Source organism: Phycodurus eques, chromosome 15 (genome assembly GCF_024500275.1).
Source record: "Phycodurus eques isolate BA_2022a chromosome 15, UOR_Pequ_1.1, whole genome shotgun sequence".
Taxonomy (NCBI): domain Eukaryota; kingdom Metazoa; phylum Chordata; class Actinopteri; order Syngnathiformes; family Syngnathidae; genus Phycodurus; species Phycodurus eques.
In genome coordinates, this window is record NC_084539.1 from 9065002 (window position 1) to 9085506 (window position 20505).

At 42.1% G+C, this 20505-nt stretch overlaps 1 protein-coding gene across 2 annotated transcripts; it reads left to right on the forward strand.

The window, feature by feature from the left end:
* The first annotated feature begins 1201 nt into the window (after positions 1–1201).
* Positions 1202–16503, forward strand: shc3 (SHC (Src homology 2 domain containing) transforming protein 3). 2 transcript variants are annotated; one of them, XM_061699418.1, is made up of 12 exons: positions 1202–2230; positions 5023–5093; positions 6359–6422; positions 7997–8116; positions 10106–10159; positions 10227–10278; positions 10358–10487; positions 10590–10746; positions 10824–10917; positions 14173–14358; positions 14825–15135; positions 15375–16503. In XM_061699418.1, exons 1-12 carry the CDS (start codon positions 1685–1687, stop codon positions 15501–15503), a joined length of 1914 nt encoding a protein of 637 aa, XP_061555402.1. In that variant the 5' UTR covers positions 1202–1684; the 3' UTR covers positions 15504–16503. The 2 variants fall into 2 exon arrangements, with proteins under 2 accessions (XP_061555402.1, XP_061555404.1); XM_061699420.1 differs by having other exon boundaries at positions 14828–15135.
* The last annotated feature ends 4002 nt before the right edge of the window (positions 16504–20505 follow it).

Consider the following 20505-nt stretch of genomic DNA (forward strand, 5'->3'; position numbering starts at 1 on the left):
AAAATGATTAAATGTAATCAGATTTTTTCCCCCCCTTGTTTTTGTTAATACTTGTTTATTTATTTTTATAGTGAATAAAGAGAAGGTTCTTACCTGCACTGCCAGGGAATGGTCTCTTCCACTATCCTGCAAGCCTTCCCTGAATGAGTCATCCAGCCGGCCGCTCATTGGACGGGAGCACGCCATCCCGAGGGATTGCCTTGCAATAGCGGCGGCGGCGGCGGCACAGCGGAGTGGCCTTGCTTCCATTCACAGAAACGTTGGTATGCCAGACTGCTATGTCATCCACAGCCAGGACTATAAACATTGACTTTTGTCTCTCCCAGACCTCTCCTTTTGTGCGATCAAATTTGTTTTTGATCAAATTTGTTTTTGCTTTGTTTCTGAGGTGAGAAGGCAGATTATCCCCCCCCCCCCTTCTAGACTGCAGTGCGAAATGCAGCAGAGTGAGGGAGAGAGGAAGCTGCTCATGAATGAGTGTCGCTCGCTCCTGTTCTAGAAAGCTAGAGGACATTTTTACATGAATGGTGTGTGCGTGTGTTTGGAGGGGGGGGGGGGGCTGCGCTTTCTTACCTGCTGCCACGGCGACCGCAGATGCTTCATCATCAGCGGCGCCGCTCTTAAGAAGACCTTTGCGCTTTTTTCTTCTTCATTGACTCATCCTCGCCTGAGGAAGATGACGTCCATGGCGGGTTTATTTGGGTTGTATCGTCCTCATCGCTGGAGTGGCCTCGTTTAAGATCCTAGTGCTTAATTTCACATTTGATTTTAGTGCTTTATATTTACTGTTTTTTTGTTTTAAAATGGCTGACAAATACAGTTTAGTTGAATGATGTTCTTTGAACTGTATTTTGCATGATCTGAAGCGAGTATTTTAAATAGCTACAACGCAGATTAACTTCACCTATCACCTCATAAGAATATATTTTTTTTTTAAAATACAAAATTTCATAATATATCAAACAAATCGTTTGGGAATAAAGTCAAACAATTACCGATCGATGATCAAGCTACCTCTCTTTATGCCATTAAAAATATATATTTTTTCAAGTAAAACAAATTATTCAATCGACTACCACTACATTTATGTAATATAAAATCAAACACTTTAAACAGCTGTGGGATTTTACTTACTTTTCGTGGGAATTATTTTTTCCCTCCCTCCCTCCCTCCCTCCCTCCCTCCAACAGGAAGTGATTTGCAGTGTTCAGCAAGCCTTTTGTTGAGAAGGTTTTCTCACACCAGTGAGTCATGCTCCAGCTCTGAGCCGGCAGCAGCTAGGAAGGAAGGCAGCAGCCAGTTCCATTCTGTTGCCATCACCTTCAACGCCATTTGTAGATTTTTGCTTGTTTTTGCCTGGCTAGAAATCATCATCATCATCGTTGTCGTTGTAAGCAGCAGCAGCAGCTGAAGCATCACCACTGGAAACCACAACAGCGACCTCTCCATCCTCCTCTGCTTCATTTCCATGGATTTCCAGTGTGTTTTTCTCTCCTGGCTGGATTGAAGCGCCATATTTTACCGTTCAGGAATTGAGAGAGGTGGATTGTGATTGCTACGAGGCGTTTGCTGCCACCGCCGCCACGCCTGCTGCTGCCATGTTACAGGAGAGGGTAATCATCGCGGCAAGGAGCCGGGTGGTGCGTGTCGCTTGAGGCGCCGCGAGAGAGCAGAGGCGAAGGGTATGCTGCACCGCACTAAATACAACCGCTTCAGGAATGAGTCGGTGACGTCTGTCGATGACATCGTCCACGGCCTGTCCATGAACCCCAAGGTGTCAGCCAGCCCCGAGACGCCTTACGCTCCCCCGGCCGACGTCCAGCCCTCGGCCGCCTCCAATGCCGCCGGCGCTTCCGCCGCTGCCGACGATGGTGGTACGCCCCTGTGCACCCTTATCAACAAGGTGTCCAACCTGAAGTTCAGCAATTCAGGCAGCCTGCTTGGCATTAAAGGTCTGCCATCTGCAGTCAAGGACCTAGCAGTGGCCAGGCTGCAGGGCGGCGGGGGTTCGGGGTTGAGCCCCGGAGCGGCGACCGCAGGGGCGGCGGCGGCCTGCCTCTCGACGCTGGAGCCTGTTGCATACGTGAACAAGAAGAGCAGGCTGGATGAGCTTCCACCCGGCGGGGAGGACTGGAACCCCGGCTGTGGCGGACCGGTGGGCAAACCCTTCAGAGGGTGGCTGCACTCCAGTGAGAAGATCTCTGGCCCAGGAGTGACATACATCGTTAAGGTAGGTGGTGAATGTTGGTCACCCATCCATCCATTTTTCTACATCCACGGTTATGTTCAGGAGCTTTCTTTGGGCATCTACACCCATAAGTGGTCACCATGCAATTTTAGGGCACACGTAGCGACAGACAACCAGTCACACTAGTCCCATCCAACCATTTTCTACACCCACAAGCCTGTTTAGCTGCTGACTTTGAGGCGAAAGGCCAACTACGACCTGGAGTGGTCGCCAGTCGTCTCGCACATTGAGACAGACAAGCGTTCATCCATCCATTCTCTGTACTGCCAGTCCCGCTCTAGTTTGCATGGTGCCGGAGGCTATGCCAGTTGACCCGAGACCCTGAACTGATTATCGGTAGGGGCGGGAATGGCACAATAACACATGATACGATATTTATTCTGATAATACCGGTATCACGATACAGCAATGTTGGGGGGTCGGACATGATACTGAAACTGAGAGGAAAAATATTGTCCAATTAAAATTTTTGGGGGGCTTTTATGTGATTTACAACAAAAAGCCAAATTATTGTTCAATGACAAAGCTGATATTTTGTCGGGTTTTATCGCAACAGATGACTCTTCAGGTTTGCGCAGGGTTGGAGCCTATCCCAGCTGTAAAGACCCTAGGCTTGTTTCTACTAGGGATGGGAAGAGCGGAGTAACCCATGAGAAGATATTGATTCATACAGTAACGATAGGATTACACGTGATAATTGATATTCTGGGAGGTGAGGCTAACGTCACTATACGTGTGTTTTTCGGATATGTCGATTATACGGTATTGCACGAAAGACATCATGATCCTGATGTTTTGTCCCGGCTCAATTTGTGAATTGTGGCCCTGGAGTGGGAAAGCTACGTGCACTACTATATTACCAGTACACCTGATTGGCTAACACCATCAGACAACATTTCAGGAAACCCTCCTGTGGAGGTTCATCTGCGGGTGATATCTTCACCACGTTTGCGCTTGCCTTACTTGTGCTTTTGCAACCGACCTCTTTATTACCCCGTTGGCCGTGGCAGTATTAGCTAAGCAGCAGGGGTTTCAAAATAAAAAAATAAATACAAAAATGTCAAAGCCAAGCATACATCATTTGAAAGGAGCACACGTTGGCGCCGGGCTGTGAATGTCATGATGCCGGCAATGAGTCACCGTTGGGACTGATTATGCCGGTGTGTGAAGTGAAAGGAAAATGGAAATATTTTATTTTATTCTTATTATTTTTTTTAATTGAAGTATCTCCTGTAGTATTTTAATTGAAGTATTTAATGCTCGTCTGGCAGCATAACAGAACAGTGACAAGTTGTCACACAAAGTGTCTGTGTGCTGTTTCACATTATCCACATTAAGGCCAGTCAGCGTCAATGAACACATCTACCGTTTTGGGCTTTAGGCCCTGTGAGTCCAATGTCGCTTCAAATTAGCGGCACATGGTCGCCCCCTCACCCATCATGTGCCATTACTCCCAATGGACATTGATCTCATCTACAACGTGCACATCAATGAGTCCCTTAATGGCAGCCTTTCACAGCTCAGGACCCCAATTCAGACCCAAACTTAGGAAAATACCACATGCATAGCCGTAGCATTGACAAAAAAGACATGAATTTTATATAAATGCATTTGTAAAAACAAATATTTGATTTGGGGGGGTATTTTTTGACAAAATGGACAATTGCTGAAAAGCGCACAGAGTACCCATCCTCTGGCTGCCAGTTTCCAAATGGTCTTGTATCCTGAGCTTTTAGCGACGATAACGGCCAACTTAAGCTGTGATGGGCGGAGGAAATGTTTCGTTTACAGCCCTGACGATGAATACGACGCCCATCATCAGCACAAAGTGTTTCCTGCCTGTGCTCTGTATGAGTAGGTGGCTGCTAATGAAGAGGATTACAGGGGGATCTCATGAGGCGTAGTAACACCGCAGAATTCAATCTACCGAAGATTGTGTTTTCCAACTTTGTCTCTCGATCGTTGGTTGTGTTCACTACAAAATACAGTGGAACCTCTAAAATCTTGTCGCTTTTTGAGGCTGCTCCAATTTCTGGAATCCGGGGTTTCCTCAGTTTTGTTCCTCCGGCGGTAGCGTAATCACTGACGCAGTAGTCAAGTCATAATTACAGCAAACATTTGTATGAAAATCAGAAATTTCAAACAAATAAGTAGTACTAATATTGATAATAATAGAATATTTGTATTGCATTTTACATACATTATGTAGATCTCAAAGGGCTACGACAACAAATTCAAAACAGCAAACGGATAAAGAAAATTAAGTACAATTCTAAAATGATCAGAAATGATGAGTAATTAAAGGAGAAACTAAAAACACACATAACAAAATGCTTTGTTAAAAATATGTGTTTTGAAACCACTTTTAAAAGCATTTGTAGTCCGGGAGGGCGTTCTACAGCCTCGGAGCTGTAGAGGACTGCCTGATCACGCATCCTTCGGAGCTGGTTTCTGGGGGCTTGGTGGGCATTTGTGGCTGCAAAACGGAGGGTGTCTGAGGGAATCTAGGGGGGGGGGGGGGGGGGGGAGGATTTCCTTTAAGTACAGAGGGGCATGTCTGTAAATGCATAGGTAGGTGAGGAGGGAGACAATGTAATCAATCATTTATGTGATTACATTGTCAGGGAGCCAGTGCAGGGATTTAAGGATGGAGGTGATAATGATCATACTTGCCAAATAGCCAAAGAAAAAGCAATGCAACTAACTCACTAGCCTTGCCGAATTTGTTGATGTTGAAGTTTTACAATTTTTTTTTTTCTTCTTCATTCTTTCAGTATCTGGGTTGCATTGAAGTGCTGCGATCAATGAGATCTTTAGATTTCACTACACGATCACAAATAACAAGGTAAGTCCATGTTTTCATTTTCTAACTTCGCCTTAACCTGCTGTTAAGTACACCTGGCTGTACATTTATGAGGCCTCAACAACGACAGAACCACGAACCAGCCCCCAATCTCAGCATGTCTACTCCAATCCGGTCGCAATTACAACCCCGATTCCAATGAAGTCGGGGCGTTGTGTAAAACATAAATAAAAACAGAATACAATGATTTGCAAATCATGTTCAACCGATATTGAATTGAATACATTACAAAGACAAGATATTTAATGTTCAAAGTGATAAACTTGATTGTTTTTAGCAAATAATCATGAACTGAAAGCTGGGACAGGTGGCAAAAAAGACTGCGAAAGTTGAGGAATGCTCATCAAACACCTGTTTGGAACATCCCACAGGTGAACAGGCTAATTGGGAACAGGTGGGTGCCATGATTGGGTATAATAGGAGCTTCCCTGAATTGCTCAGTTATTCACAAGCAAAGATTGGGCGCGGTTCACCTCTTTGTGAACAAGTGTGTGAGAAAATAGTTGAACAGTTTTACGACAATGTTCCTCAACGTACAATTGCAAGGAATTTAGGGATTTCATCATCTACGGTCCATAACAGTATCAAAAGGTACAGAGAATCTGGAGAAATCACAATCACTGTCGAAAACCAACGTTGAATGCGCTGCATCAAAAACCGACACCAATGTGTAAAGGATATCACCACATGGGCTCAGGAACACTTCAGAAAACCAATGTCAGTAAATACACTTTGGCGCTACATCTGTCAGTGCAACTTGATACTCTACTATGCAAAGCAAGAGCCATTTATCAACAACACCCAGAAACGCCGGCGGCTTCTCGGGGCCCGAGCTCATCTAAGATGGACTGGTGCAAAGTGGAAAAGTGTTCTGCGGTCCGACGAGTCCGCACTTTGGTTTCCATGCATATGGTGTTGCGCGAGGCTCAATTTATCTATGAAAACTATTGAACGACGAGCTGACAGCAACTCGCTTTGCGTCGTGTTCACTGTTCTGCTTCACTTGCGTTGTCAGCCGGCAAGGCTGCACACTTGTCGTCTCTCTTGTTTCTAGAATGTTGTATCAACTGCTTGCAAACATTTAAATTATACTCTCTGTCCCTATAACCACTTAGTGGCTTTTAACAACATTGTTGCCATTGTTTTCCAGAGTCTACATTTTGATTATCATTATGATTATTATTAATAGTATTATTAGCGTTCACATATTGATACCATTGTCTTCTGTTGTCTGTCCATTTCTCCAGGGAGGCCATCAGCTTTGTTTGTGAGGCTGTTCCGGGGACCAAAGCAGCTCTGCGGAAGCGAAAGGTACGTAGGCGGGCGGAAGGACAGCAAGGGCGGGCTCAGCGGTGAGGAGGAGGCCTTGGGGGGGGGGGATGAGGAGAGCGATGAAGAACACTGTAGACAGCGGAAGGCAAGACGTGACAGTGTGGAAGGCAAAAAGGGAGGCAGTGAAGAAGAGGCAGAAGGCAGGAACGACATGGGGAGAGAGGCATGAAGTGAGTGTGGAAGGCAGAAAGCGAGACAGGCAAAATGGGAGATTTGTGGAAGGCAGTGAGGAAGAGGAGCGGGGAAGGAAAGAAGTGAAAAGAACAGAAGGCAGTAAGAAAGGCAAAAAGTAAGACCCCGTGGAAGGTGAGACCGGAGGCCGTGAGAATGGGAGGTAGTCCTCCGTGCATATAAATGTTGGCAAAAAAATACCATCATAAGATATTCATTTAGAGTCTATTTATAGCATCATGGCCCCCACTCACCATCTTCCTCTCATCCTTCCTGGCTGGAGAACGACGGATAACACTTCCTGATAACGAGATCAGAGAAATGATGAGCGACACACAGCAGCGTGTCTGTGTGTGTGTGTGCGTGTGTGTGTGTGCGCGCGTGTGTGTGTGTGTGTGTGTGCCTGTGCGTGCGTGTGAGTGTGGGGGCATGGCACGCTTCATCCCACGCTGCATTCATTGCACACGGCTGCTCAGTGACTCATACAGCACACACTATCTGCGCCGGCTGTGATGCGAAGCATCAGCCTGCACTCTGTAGTGATCATTCAAATGTCAGCGTGTACACAAAATGCACACTGGTTGCTCTCTCTCATGTTATTTATCATTAGTTCATATTATTTGGGTTGTGGACGAGAAGAAAAACAAATGAGGTCATCTGCTATCAGAATTGTCTGGATTGCTTTTGGCTAATTTTATCCTGCCGTCTATTCATCCATATAAATAAACAACACTTCATAGTTGTCCATTTTTAGCCGCAGCGTGTGTGTCTGCCTTTGGAAGTGTTTTTTGTACGAGTGCTCTAATGGTTGCACTGATTCCCTAATCAGTGTGCTTTGGCACAATTGTGTTGAGAGATCATCGTTGTTCCGTGGCAAATTATGCGATTGCACTTAATTAGTTTGAAATAGATTTCAATACTACTAATAATGTCTCTTTGTTCAACGGTCTATGCCAGCAGTGTGTTGAGACAGAACAATTAAATGCTATTCCACTTGATGACAGACAGTACATAATTAAGCCGTGTATTCAGGTTTTCTGATATTTTTGTTTGGTGGTGCGCCGTGAGATTTTTTTTTTTTCTTTTCCTTTTTTTTGTGTTTTCTGGTCGGCTGTTAGGTCAAGCGGCAAGGAGGATCTGTACCCCTCTTATGTCGGAACAGTTTTACTGTGCCACGGTGGAGTTTTTAAGCTGCCACTGTGGTTCTTTGTATTCTGATGGATATTTATTGAAAATTTCCGTCTGACAGAACAAGTGAGATTTGATTTAGTTTTTTCTCATGTATAATTTGTGCATTGGCGCAATAAAGGTTGGGGAACACTGCTCTAATGGGATTTAACACACTATGAATGTGTTCTAATTGAATCCTTATTGTATGTCAGCCACCATCCAAAGCTCTGTCCAACATCCTGGGGAAGAGCAATCTGCAGTTTGCCGGCATGTCCATCAACCTAAACATCTCCACCAGTAGCCTCAACCTTATGACGCCGGACTGCAAACAGGTAAGGTGGCAAACAACAACTGCATTGGATGACATGATTATGCCTCTTAAATCGCTTTTCCATTGACAAAAGCAGGTACTATTTCTACTTGTAGTACCTTGTCAATTGGGGTTCTGAGCGCACTGAGCCACATGACTGATGTCAACCATTGCTGGCCTCTCCTTGGTCAACCAGATTTGAGTATAATGTACTCAAAATAAGATTTTATTATTTTTTTAAATGAATTAAAGGGTTATGGCAATGCAGAGTAAAACAGCACACTATAGAGATTACACCCAAAAAAAAACCCAATCAAATTAGTTAATGAATAAAATGACTTTATTTAGTGAAATTACAAAAATGAAATGCATGCCAAAATTTCCCTTAGCCTGTTAGCTCTGTGCACAGCAGTATTATACTCCAGAGTTTCCACTTTTCTGCAGCGCCCCGTTTTCTTGCTGCCTGCATTCTTTTGATAGTGTGAATCATCTTATCGTGGCGATGTAAATATGGGCGTTACTTGTTCCTGCGAGGTGTTCAATGCAGCTGGTCTTTCGCAGTTGCTTCCACCATCACCCAATTTGCTTGTTTGAACAGGAAAAAACTGAGAAAACTGAAAGGGTATTGGGCTTTTTAGTTAAGATGCTAAAATGGTGCAGTCTTGTGGTGTGGAGACCTCTGCCAAGTCCTAACGGGCTTAACAACGACCTCGTGACTCATCTGATTGGAAATTGATGACATGCCGAACGACATGGTTCCACTGCGGTCCCGTAGGTGGCAGTAATGCACCTTGAAAAGTGGGTGAGCAACTGCCACACCGTGAGCTTTTTTCAACACAGTGCCATCTGCTGGATCTGCTGGCACCACGTTCCCCAATACAAGTGATAAACTGCAACAGTAAATAGTGGACAGGAAAAAAAACATTGGGTTCTTCTCCCAATGTTTCATAGAAAACTGTTTTTAAAAATGAACAAAGCAACAGCATGCTTTTGTGCATTGCAGAGGTAGTAAAAGCGTCCCGGCGACCACCCAACTTTCGATACGGCACGACATCGTCTCTGGACGTTCCTCCTTTTGAAAATTATACTCTCTTACTGCCAACAGATGGTGCCAAAGTGAAGAAGGAAAAAAAAAAACCAAGAAACCTGGCTGGTTTTTTGACGGCCTTACCCTTACCAATATGGCCGGCTGCCTTGTATACATGTGACTTCATAGACCTTTTAAGTGTGACGTAACACGTGCCTCCGGGGGGCAAAAGCTCAAGTATTGTCTTGGCCAAGGCAAAGTGGGAAAAACATTTTAAATGGCTGAAATGATGATTTTAGCCTTCTTTTTTTTTTTTTATTGTTGTAGTTTGTATGGTATGAAGTGACGGTTGATGTTATGCGAGGTGAGTTCCTTCGAAAAGAGACTTAACGCCGGCCGTAATTTACATTTCAACAAGTATAGACATAGACAACGTGATCATTAAGGGACTGGCTAGTTCACTTTTCTGTTGCTTGGATTAATGGTACAGAATGCCCTCTTGCTGGTAAAATTGAAAGTGCACGTCGTCTACTCGCAGGCTATCCATTTTTGATGTGCTAAATGACTCAAAGACATTTTAAACATAAGAGTACCTTTTGAGAAAATGCCTTCTAAAAAAACCTGATGATGGAGGTTTAGGTCCCAGTCTGTCCCTTTTAGAAGTGACCGCAACATCTTCAGTCTTGCGAGCTTCTCTGTAGAGCTATTTATGATATTCACCCGATTTACCTCCTCCCCCACAGGTTCTGCTGGATTCTTTTTTCCTGTTTTTTTAAAGGCGGAAAAAAACCAAATCAAAATTCATCCAATCCTTTTGTGGAATATCCGTTGGCGCAACCCCAAACACGTTTTTGTCATCGTTTTCAGTTCAGGTCTGCTGTAGTCCCTCGTGTTCTGCCCCCCCCCCCCAGAAGTACCCTGGTGCCTTTTGTTTACAAACATTATCAAAAGGGTCTATATCAACTGCCTTGTTTTACTATGCAGATCATAGCCAACCATCACATGCAGTCCATCTCCTTCGCATCCGGTGGAGACCCTGTAAGTATTTCATACATTAATATGCATTGATTCTTAGAATAGACCTCACAATTATTGCGTGTTTCAGGACACCACTGACTTTGTGGCCTATGTGGCAAAGGATCCTGTTAACAGAAGAGGTATTTTGACTTTTGAGGCTTTTAACACTTGCTGACAATGCGAAATTCATAACATTTTTGTTTGTATGTCTCTCGTCAGCCTGCCACATCCTGGAGTGCTCGGACGCGATGGCCCAGGACGTCATCAGCACCATTGGCCAGGCCTTCGACCTTCGCTTCCAGCAGTACCTGCAGTGTCCTTCCAGCAAGCCTTCCTCCACGCACGACAGGTGAGTGCTTTAATTGTGTGTTCGTGTGTGTACCACGCTTTAACTAAGAGATAATTTAATTGAGCACAATACGGATTGATACTAGTGTGCACTTGCGTGCAGGGTGTTCAACGTGGAGGAGTTGCCGTGGACGGAGGAGGAGGAGGAAGAGTCCACGGAGCATCCGTACTACAACAACATCCCCGGGAAGGTGCCGCCACCTGGAGGCTTCATCGACACGCGGCTGTCCAATCAGAATGCGCCCTCAGATGGAAGCCAGGTGCATTGTGTACCGCGATACCGCAGTTATGGGCCAACAGTTGCATGCATACTAAAATGCAGATGGTCTGTCTTTAGGGGAGCTCAAACTCTGCGGATCAGAACTATTACCAAGGGCGACATTGTGGAGAAAACTGGACAGAGGAGAGAAAGTCCATTTTCATACAACAAGGTAAGAAAATCTTATTTTGCCACGTTTTATTTTTCTGCTAATTTTTACCCAACGCGTTCTAACTCAAAAGAACTAAATGTGCAGCTTGTTCAGGATGAGTGTGCTTGTATCTTCGTCCCTTTTTCATTCTGAAATGTTGGCGTTTAATACAGAACATTCAGTATACACGTAAGCTGGGTGACCCACTCGCGTTGTCACGGTTTGTTCGGGTCGGGCGGCGGTTGCTGTCTGGGCTACCTGCTTTCGGACAGTCGGGTTCAGTCAGCGTGGTGTTCTCAAGAGTCAGTCTTGTATTTATTTTTGTATTCACTTTATTTACAGCTCAGCACACAGAGTGAACATGGCATCCTTTTATCTACTTGTATGCAGTATTCCACGGATATGAACGGAATAGTCGATACGCCAGCGCACTGAAGCAGCCCGGCTAAGTGATGTGCGTACGTGGCAGCCACATTGGTGGGGGCAACGCTCGCATCAGAGGCAATGCATGTACATTTTAGATCAATCATAACTTACTAATTTCACCTGTTATCTATAAATAGAACATACTTTGATGTTGACAAAAATATTTTAAACATCAAAGTATGCACTATACAGAAAAGGGCCCAAAAATATTCTTACCTATGAAAGGTTATATCAAATTCCCTTGTTGGGATTGTATGGCGTTGTGTGCAACCGTACGCGGCACAATGTGCAGGCATTTGTATTATTTTGGTTTCATGCCATCCACAAACATGAAATGCGCTGACACTTTGCGCCTAGCGTAGCTCAAAGGGGCGTGTCTTAGCTATCTATTGTTTCTATCTGTGCAGTATCCATTCCACATGCCTCTCCATTCTTCTTCATCTCTTATTTCTTCCCCGTCTCTTTTCAATGTACTGCTTTTACGTGGTGCCCCTTAGTGTTCAGACACATAAGGTGCGGGTTAACCGGGGCCTTTAGAACAAGATGATTCTGATTCTGATTCTGAGATGCCTCACTTGTGTTCCCAAAACTCAGTTAAAATGGTAGGTGACAACATGAATGTTACTTGCAGCACGGTGTTGTATTTATTTTAATTCTTTGCACTTTACTGCATTCCTTGACAAGTTGCTGTACAACCATATATTTTGAATGGTATTTCTTTGACCACATTTTATGTTTGATTCATCTTTTATTCAGTTTAATGTGTTCTATACAAAATAGGGATTTAATGAAGAAATGGAAAAAAGACTGAAAGATTTCCAGTTTCATATTATTTAAAGGAGAAATACGGTATACTTTACAGTAAAACAAATCACTTTCAGGATTGGAACAAGAACATGTTTACAGAGTGATACTCATCTATCATTTTATAGGTAGAGCTGAAAGTGTGTGTATGTATAATAAGTGCCTTCACATTAGCATCTGCTTGGTAAAATTAATTTGTGTAAGTATGTGTATTCATATTTTATTCCTTGCTCATATTGTAGACACAGACTCTGTAAGTTTAATTTACGGTTCCATGGTTATGGTTGTATTTTTAATTTGTATGTATATATTTTTTTGCACCCATTTTTCTGTGGTGGCAACCCGTGTTGTACCTGAATGCGTTCAATCAACAAGTTCAATCACATTTTGGGCGAACGTGAATTGAACTTAGTTCGTTTCTGCTGAAGGAACATGATTGAGAAGGCGCTCATTCTGGTCTCTGTGAATGTTTTTCGAACGAAAGTTCATCTTCATTCAAAGTCCCAGGTTTTGGTGGGGACTTCCGGGACAAATCACGTCTGACCACACTATATACGAGCCTTCCTATGTCAAACCGATTCAGTGCGGCCACGGCCGCCTTTTACGGCAGGCACGTCACAGCTGCGTGAGAACGCGAGATGCGTTCAGGGACACTGCGTAAATTGGAGTGAATGTGTTCTTTGGTGGTTCTTTTGTAATACTACGGAGCCCCAGACATGACATGAGGAGGGGGGGCGGGGGGCACACTATTTCGTGCGCACGGAGTACTACTTTTTGCGCACGAACTGCCACTTTGTGCGCACGAAACAGTTATTCTATACGTACGAAGTAGTTGTTTGTGCTCACGAAATAGTTACAGGGTGTGCACAAAGTCCATACTGGACAGGAGGGTATTGAAAACGAGCGCACCATATTTCGAAGTTGAAAGTCGAGGCAGGGTCGCAGTTCCGACAAACACATAAAGAGTAGTCTACTACTCGCTGGAACAAAGTAGCAAACGTAGGCCCAATCAAATAACTGCCTAACTGTAGAATAGTAAGATATTGACTAGATCGGAGACAAATTCCTTGTGTGTTTTTTTTTGGACATACTTGGCAAATATAGATGATTGTGATTCTGATTCTGAAAATAAACGTACCCTGAAGTCATCGCATGTGTCTCGCAGTTTCGGGTGCGTCGTTTGTAACAAGTCCGTAAAAGTGCGCTCGATTCGGTTACCGTCCAGTCCAGTACAAAGTCACGGCTTCTTCCTGCGCACGCAGTAACTACTTCACGCGCACGAACAATTACTTCGTAGAAGTAGTTCGTACGCACAAATTAGTATTTTCTTTTTTTTGTATGTCTGGGGCTCAGTATAATACAGTACATAATTGTACAAATGTATTACTAGGGAAATTATTATTTGTGTCAGAATGCTTTAGTTAAAACTCTGTACGATCACGCTGTGATAATATGGACTTTGTTTTGTAATATGAGAATAGATCAAATATTTCGTTATATAGTCAGCCAGAGCTGCAAGTAATGCAAAGGTAATGTCCTTTCACCATCGTTTCTGTCACACTGCGTTGCGTGTTTTTGTTCTACACATTAAGGACAAAAGCCCCGTTTTTGTTTTAATTCCTCATTTTCAAAAAGACCATTCAAGCAACAGGTTTTTCCTTGTTTTTGAGATTGTAGGGTGAAAGCTGCAGCTGGCTACGAGTGTGGACTGAATGGGTGGCAGCAAAGGGAAAACGAGTTGCCAGTATTTTGAGGGTAAAAGCCCGTCAGCTACAGATTGAGGGGGGAAAAAACAAAAAAATAATTATGCACTAGTTCATTTTTGAATTATGAACTATAATCTGAAGTAGTTCATTTTTGGAACGGTGAACTAGTTCGCCTCGAAAATGAACTTTTTCTCAACACTGGTGGCCGCTGGCAACATCAAAAAACAAAACACCAACTTCAAGTAGGAGGTTCCAATTGGAAGATGCCCAGTGGGCCACTTTGTGGTCATCTCAGCCATGCCTTTGTACACTTACTGTTGCTATGCCTGTTTCTCTCCAGGGTCCTTGGATATAAGCCGTGAGAGCAAAGGTCCGGCGACAAAAGCAGGCGAGATGCCCACGTACATGAACACCCAGCAGATCGACGAGCAGGTGCTGGCGGCGCTGCAGGCTGAGGCGGAGCAAATGGCTAAGGGCATGGCGGCCGCGGCCGGGGAAAACCCTCAGACAGATCTGTTTGACATGAGTAAGTCCTTCATGGTGCTTGAAAGGCTCGCGTTATGGGAAAGGGACTCTTGTATTGCTTTGTTTACACATTTGGGTGTCCATCAGCCATCAAGTGTAAAATTACACAACCAAATCTGTTTTTGTGAGGTGCTTATGTCATTGTCTGGAAGCATGCCACTGGCAGCCGGGCTGGGCGAAGATCCGCCATTTTGTTCATGTTCGAGTCACTCGAACGCCGACGTATGTGAAACTTGCTCATACCTCAAATTTTGGCAACACAAAGCAAAACGAAATGGACGAAGCGACGGCTTGTAACAAAACAAACCCAAAAAAAAATCATTATTTGCGGCACTCGTAAGTCAAGGTACCACTGTGTTACTATTATTGCAAGTAGATTTTCCATCATATACACGCTTTAAGACACCTGAACATTGTTTTAATTGTTGGAAAAATGTATGAATAAGTGTCCTTTAATGAATATGGAGCAGAACCCTTCGAGGACGCCATCCAGTCGCAGCCACAAGCGCCTTCACAAATATCAGCCCTGCACAAGGCCACGTCAGTGGACAACTCCAGTCCGCTTCTGGCCCGCTCCATCGCCTTCCGGGCACAGGAGGAGCTGGAAGGCCAGGCGTGGTACCGCGGCAAGATGAGCCGGCGCGATGCGGAAAAGCTGCTGAACGACGACGGTGACTTCCTGGTGCGCAAGAGCGCCACCAACCCGGGCTCGTACGTGCTGACCGGCATGCACAACGGGATGGCCAAGCACCTGTTGTTGGTGGACCCCGAGGGCACGGTAAGGCTCCCACAACAACAACAACAACAACAACAAAAAGACCCATCCGTCCATTTTCGATAGCGCTCGTCTTCATTAGGTTTGTAGGTAAGCTGGTGCCTATACCGGCTGACTTTGGGCAAGAGGTGTTGGGTACACCCTGGACTGGTCACCAGCCAATCACAGGGCAGACATGCGAACCACTCGCTGCCGTGCAGCCTTCCCCCAAAAACTAAACTCTCTCTTATTTCCCCCCCAAGGTTCGGACGAAAGATCACGTGTTCGACAGCATTAGCCACATGATCGGCCACCACCGCGACAACAACCTGCCGATCGTTTCAGCCGGGAGTGAACTGTGTCTGCTGCAGCCGGTCGTATGGAAGCAGTGACGCGCCGCCCGCCGCGCCCGCCGCGCCCCACAAGGAAACTGGAAGCTCCGAACTTTCCTACCTGCCATCTCACAAACTTGAAGCGTGAGGGAAGCTGCTGAAAAAAAACCAAGTCGATACCGCCTGGGGAAAAAAGTAACATTTATAATAGAACTGTTATTTTATCGTGATGACTGAAATGCTATATTTTTGTGAAGACTTGTAGGACACACATGATATCTTGATTTGATGTTTCAAAACGATAATACGTTCTTGTAGTTTCGACAAATCAAGCCTCGACGAGGTGTGGACCAGAGTATTTTAGAGTATGAAAGCTACAAATATTCCTTTTTGTCTGTCAAGCACAATTTCTACATTTCTACTGCTATACAAAAAAATGCCAGAGCCCCAAACACAAAAGTTGTTTATAAAGGAGGGAAAATGTCGCTTTGTCGTAGTCGGAATGCTCGCGCGCATCCTTTATCGTGCTCTCCGTGGCTTAAAGATTGTTATTTTCAAATTGTTACCTTGCGACAAAGGAGGAATGGCCACGTTGAAAAGACAAACATATGTTTTTAAAAAGAGAAAACAGTTGTAATATTACCAGCCTTTGTAAAATCATTCCATTTTCAGAAAAATAAGTCTGTGTTTTGACTATAAAAAAGTTACATTACAAACTAAACGCTTATTCTTTTATTCTTTTATTCTTTTTCTTGAATATTACAAAGTCAATGGTATGACTTTATTAATGCAACATTATGTATTTAAAAATATTCACCCCTTTCCTCATAAAAATCCTATTCTCGCTATAATATAATTAATTTTTTTTTTTTTATTATTATTATTAAATGACAATTTTTTTTGTAAGGAACTGTATTTTATTTAGGTAATATTACAATTTTGTTTGAAGCTAAAAAAAATTCTCCTAAAATTCGGACCTTATTTATTGATTTATTTTTCTTATTTCCACTGTATCCTAGCTCTATGACTTTTGACTCAGAATATTGTTTTTTTCTTTTCAGTGAGGTTTAAAGGGGGGGGGGGGGGGGGGGGTGGAAGTTGAAATGTTAGAAAAATGAAGGCTTAATACGGCCAGAAAAAAAAAATCGAAATGTTATGACTATAAAGAGAAGTCCTACTGTTACAAAAATGAGCCCAGCAACTATTAGCTTTACGTATTTATTCTTAAGACTTCTTTAAATTTATGAGAATGTAGTCATAATATTATGACTTTATTCTTGCAATATTATGACTTAGAATGATTATTTGTGTGTGTGGGGTGGGGGGCAAAATTACATGATCTTCTCAATCTTATGACTATTCTTGAAAAGCGTGTATTGTTTTTTACAGACTGCACATTTATTCTCTTGCCAACCATTTTTTTTTGTGAGGTAATTATCGGTAACAAAAGTTTACACATTTAGTTTCTTTTACAAATGATTTTCGAGTAAGACTTTATTTCTTTAATGTTAAACCAATATAGTCATGTTACTTTACAGTTGCAGTCATGACATCAAGTTATGTTGTTTCTTGTAAAATTGATTTATTGTTCCCGCAATATGATGTAACATAAAAGTTAAAAATCTTAGAATATACATATGCTCCCGACACACGCAGTATGATGACTATTCTTGAAACATTCTCACTTATTTTTCCCCTCATAATATTATGCCTTTAGTCTCGTGAAATTACAACTTTATTCTAATAATATGGACAACTTTTTAGTGAGGGAATTAGATATTTTTCTTGTAAAATTTCTCCTTAAGGCTAACAAAAGGACATTTTTTTTGGGACTTTGTCACAATATTTCCACTTTATTCTCAGACTTCAGAAATCAATACGTCGATGCCCTTAATCCAGCGGCGAGTCTTGTGTGTGCTAACACTGTAAAATAATCCCACTTTGATTTGCACGATTTGAGTTCTTTAGTAGGTGTCAGTGATTGTTTCGGGGGGGCTTTGATCACATTGTTTTGAACCCAATTTAGTTATTCCGACTACCACGTGTGAATAGCACAATCACAGCGATGAATGAGACGTCATTTGCTTTCTCACCAAAGAGACAGAAGAAGAAGAAGCAGGCCCTCCTCTAGGAGTCAGCACAGACTTTCTACTAGAATTTAGCCTCATTTCCTCACGATAGTAGCAAAAACATGATTATTTCTTACTCCGTTGTTGATAGCACATGGATGGGGGTGCGTTCGAGTGCAGTTGAACCAAAATCAGCATGCCTTTCAATGGGTTTTGATGAGACTAATGCAATGTAATGCCTGTAGTTTTGCTGCAAGGGGGAATGTCCAGTACGGGTTTGCCACATAACACATCCATTCAACAGAATTGACTCATGTTGGAAAACCTTCTGGATACAATCTGCAGCATACAATCTGCAGCGTCGGAATTTTGGGTTGGGGTATAGTTAAAGTTGGGCACTTTGCTTTTTTCATATTTTTTTTAATATGTTGTAATTTTAAATTTTTATTTGTCAGTAGTATGTTAAACAAGTTGTTTTAATTGAAAAAGAAAAGACAAACATACAGGTGGATCTCCATAAATTAGTATATGGTCAGTAATAACAATATACACTCGATATAAAATGTTTACATACCCCTGTTCAAACGCTAGGTTTTTGTGATATAAAAAACGAGACCAAGATAATTTAAAAACTTCCACCATTAACGTGACCTATACCCTGTACAAAATATATTTTTGTGAGAGGAGGTAAAAATACACAAATGCAGTAAATATAAATAAACAACTGGTGTAATGTGGCGTCAGAAGTGTGCACACCCTCTTATAACTGGGATGCGGCTGTGTTCAGAAATTCTCCCAAACGTGGGAAAATATGTTATGGTCCAGTAAAAACCAGGGTTGAATATTTTTACCACAATTTTAAAACGTATATTTGGCACAAACACAAACCTGCTGATCACCAAAGGAACACCGTAGCTGCAGTGAAGCACGTTGGAGGAAGCACCATGCTTAGGGGAGTTTTTATTGTTTTATTTTTTAAAGATGAACCCGCGGCCTTCGTCAAGGTGGGGGGAATGATTTACAGTTCCAAATACCAGTCAGTGTTAGCGCAATGTCGTGAAAAGCCTACTAGAACAGCAGAAATTTCTTTGGGCTTAATCGGAGGCACTTGAAATGGTGGCAGGTATGTGCCGAGTCCATTTTAACATGAGTTTGAATGTGGTTCATTGTGAACCCGGCCGGCCATGTTGGAGTTATAAGAGGGTGTGCAACCACATGAATTATTTGCCCTTTCCCTCTGAAAAAAGACACGTTATAGGCCACATGAAGAGTGGAAAAAGTTTGGAAATACTTCATGGTCTCTTTAAAAAAAACAAAAAAAAAAACTGTCATTTGAACAGGGGTGTGTCGACTTTTTTTTTTTTAATCTATTGTGTGTGTGTGTGTGTATATATATATATATATATATATATATATATATATATATATTAACCCCCCCCCCTTTTTTCCTGAGCTTTCAGTTCAGTTCTGTTTGAAAGACAAGGAAAAGGATAGAAAAAATGTATTTATTTATTATTTTTAAGTATCCATGTTAAGTTCTACGTTAGACGATTTTTTTTTTTATATATAAGAAATGACTTAATCAGGTTCTAAAAAACAAACAAACAAACAAAAACAAAAGTTTTCTTGAAATGGACAGCGATGATATGAGAAAGAAATAAGTAAAAAAAAAAAAAACTAAAGGTAAACAATGGGAGAATGCATGTTTCTTTAGTGGGGCTTCTGTTGATGAAAATGTGCCTTTTCTTTGTACAACGTACTGGATGTCTCCTTTCCCTCCTCCCCCTTCAAAGTGCAATAGGTGATGTTCAATATGGAGCATGCCTGTTCTCCACGTGCGGAGTTTGTGTTTTGGCCCTGCTGTGTGTTGCTGCTCGACGCCACCCTCGCTCCCTCTCTTGTTATTATTATTATTATTATTATTATTATTATTGTCATTATTATATACAAGTAGTGTCAATTCTATTTATTTTACCCCACACTATACGACTTGAATCACACAAGTGGTCGCTATTTTTGGTACAGTAAATGGAGAAAGTGAGAGAAACAAGGTCATAAAAACAAAAAGTCTAGATGTTTACAGATTTAATCTTTTGGTTGTACTGGTTTGACATTATTCTGTATGACTGTTGGCAATAAAACCGTGAATGTGTAGTACCTCTGCTTTCTACTACAGTATATATAAAAAAGAAAACGAATACTCAAGCTAGCCATCCAGATTGTGTTCGGTTTGAAAATATGTATTTCCTTTTCATTAATTCTTTTTTTGTTAACAGATTTTTGTTTCTATTTTTATTTTTTTAACAATCCCTGTGCCATTTAATTTACCCTTTTATTATATTTTAAATTATGCTATTCACAGTTTTCGTATACAATAAGTGCAACCTCTCCTGTATTTTCATTTACTTTAAATTTTAGATTTTCACATACTTTCTTTTTTGAATTATCCTCACATTTGGATTTTCATCCATTCCATTTCATTTAGATTTTTTCTTTTATTTATCCTATTTAAATGAATTATTTTGAATTTGGTGATTCCGTTTTATTTGAAACATTGTTTTGTTATACACTAATTGTTTTATTGATTTTATTGTCCCATTTTAATGTCGTTGCGCGTTTATTAATGCGTAAATATTGCATTGTACTTTCTTAAAGTTGTAATATTTTATTTTCATTGTGTCTGTTTTTTGTTTTTGTTTTGCTAAGTGCATTAAAACTCTAAATCGGGAATTATGATTTTTTTTTTTTTGACAGAAAAAGTCTGCATGAGCACATTGTAAGTGAAGTGAAGTTGATTTTGAAGAGCATGTTCCTCAGAGAAGATTTGGGCGGGCCCTCATCACAGGGACCATTTGTGGCCTCTGCTGGCCACATGAGGTAATGGCCACTGTTTACGCTTCACGTGCACGTAAAAAAACAAAACAATCACATGCCCCTAACAAAGTGTAGCTTTATGCTTTTAGAGTTGTTACTCAAAATGTTTTTTATTTTCA